The sequence below is a fragment of the Plectropomus leopardus genome, unplaced genomic scaffold (genome assembly GCF_008729295.1).
Source record: "Plectropomus leopardus isolate mb unplaced genomic scaffold, YSFRI_Pleo_2.0 unplaced_scaffold26620, whole genome shotgun sequence".
Lineage (NCBI taxonomy): Eukaryota > Metazoa > Chordata > Actinopteri > Perciformes > Serranidae > Plectropomus > Plectropomus leopardus.
In genome coordinates, this window is record NW_024628958.1 from 1 (window position 1) to 1,966 (window position 1,966).

General features: G+C 36.0%; 1 protein-coding gene across 1 annotated transcript; it reads right to left on the reverse strand.

Moving 5' to 3' along the window:
• Positions 1-310: 310 nt before the first annotated feature.
• Positions 311-1,387, reverse strand: LOC121967010 (calcium/calmodulin-dependent 3',5'-cyclic nucleotide phosphodiesterase 1B-like). Its single transcript, XM_042517067.1, has 2 exons — positions 1,195-1,387; positions 311-802 (listed from the first exon to the last, which is right to left on the reverse strand). The coding sequence occupies exons 1-2, from the start codon at positions 1,355-1,357 to the stop codon at positions 705-707; spliced, it is 261 nt and encodes an 86-aa protein (XP_042373001.1). The 5' UTR covers positions 1,358-1,387; the 3' UTR covers positions 311-704.
• Positions 1,388-1,966: the final 579 nt, after the last annotated feature.

Consider the following 1,966-nt stretch of genomic DNA (forward strand, 5'->3'; position numbering starts at 1 on the left):
ACCTTCCTGGTAGTGATGTGTCGACTAACTAAATCCAAACAGAGTAAATAATTCTTGTGCAGTAAACATCATCTCTTCTTTAATTACTGTAGTTCTGAAATTGCAGAACATAATCTGCTTGTATTTTATTGTTATTGGTTTGCTGAATAAGCCACTAAATGTGCTCTAACTACATTTTGCAGACTTGGAACTGGTTTGGTTGTTTGACCTTGCAGTTGAATCTGATATATGTTTTCATTTAATACAACATGAAACAATATTCCAACATAACAGGTCCAGCCTTAATGTGAATCAATATACTTCATATAAAAACTGGCATACTTGAAATGTTTATTGCATGGCTAAATGATTTGTGTACAGGTCAAACTATTTAGGTAAAATGTTTCTTACAGGTGTTTTAGTGACAAATTAAATTAATAACATGCACTATACTGTATGACATGGCCAGCATGTACACTTTTCATTTAAATAATCACAGTATACTAAACTTGAAATGGGAACAGGACATTTCTGTGAATATACTGCATCTTACCTTGGGAAGATGATGTGTACCTTAAACTCTCCCTCCTCCATAGCTCCCTCAATCGTTATACAAGAAGGCATTGTGGTTTTGTTACAAACAGTGACTCAGCATTCACCTCAGTTAACTGCTGTAGATATTCTATGACCAAAAGCACATACACATGTCGTAAATGGAGTCCTGTCTACTGTTTTGTATCTGTAGTTGGGTCTTGCAGGGACTTTTCTGACAGCTCCTCTTGTCTGGATCTTGGCTCTTTTGTTACGCCGGGGTCTGAAAATCCTGGAGGATACAGGAGATTGGAAAAGGCATTGGAAAATTTTGTTAAGCTGAATGGGAAATAATATCTGTAAATCTCCTCATGAGATCACTGTGAAATGAGTGCAGTTAACAAATCAAATCAGGGACACTGAGCACATCTATGGAGCAGAGTGGCTTTGTGTCTGCCAAAGAAGTCACACATCTAGAACAAAGATCTTTTATCCTGTGTTAGCAGAGGATGTCAAACTTCTTATGGGTGATCATTTAAATTCTGAATTGTTGTAAAAAATGACAGAAAAGTATAATGATTTTGCAGGAATGTTAAATGCTAAGCCATGCTGTGATAGCTGTGACTTTACAGAGTGAATACAGTACACAAATTACATGAATGATAGAATGAGATTATGACAAACCATTGGAGCCACTCTCCTTCCATTTCAGCTTGTTGTCCTCGGTGTGTCGTGTCCAAGTGGAGCGGAAGCTCACCAGCTCAGCGGTGATATGAGCGAGACTCCACTGCAGACCTCTGGAGCTCTCCTTCCACAGATTACTGTTGAGAAAAAACAGTGCTGTCATTGCTGTACTTTTCTCCCCCAGCTTTACTTACTTACCTTCTTTCTTTCTGGTCAGTTGCTGGTGCCCACACTTGACTCCAAATGAGGTGAAATAGCTTTTATCCATAATGCTGCCCACTGATGGAATCAGTTTCCTTAAGGAACTAAGATATGTCCCAGATGTAGCCATTATTAAAATGCTATAAATGCTATAAATGTTATATTATTCCTATACTTTTCTAAAATTATGATAAGGTACTATAGAACTAAATTTTGTTTTACAAATTTTGTCCTTTCATCCTTTTAAATAATCATGTTTTTGTCTCTCTAAATGTCTGTTACAGGAATAGTGTTGCATTTCAAAATATACTGTTATTGTGTTAGCAGGTCCTGTGTCATAAAAAGCCATAGTATAGCATGTTAAAAGGGTAGAAAATAGTCATTAAAATATCATAATATAGCATGCCAAAAAGGAGTCATTAAGATGTCTTAACATGTCAAAGAAAGTCATGGTATAGCATGTCATAAAAAAGTTATACTAGGCTATATCATGCCTTCAAAAGTCACAAAAAAAGAGAAAAAGAAATCTTAGTACAGCATGTTGGGAAAAAGTCTTTAAAAGGTTATTGTA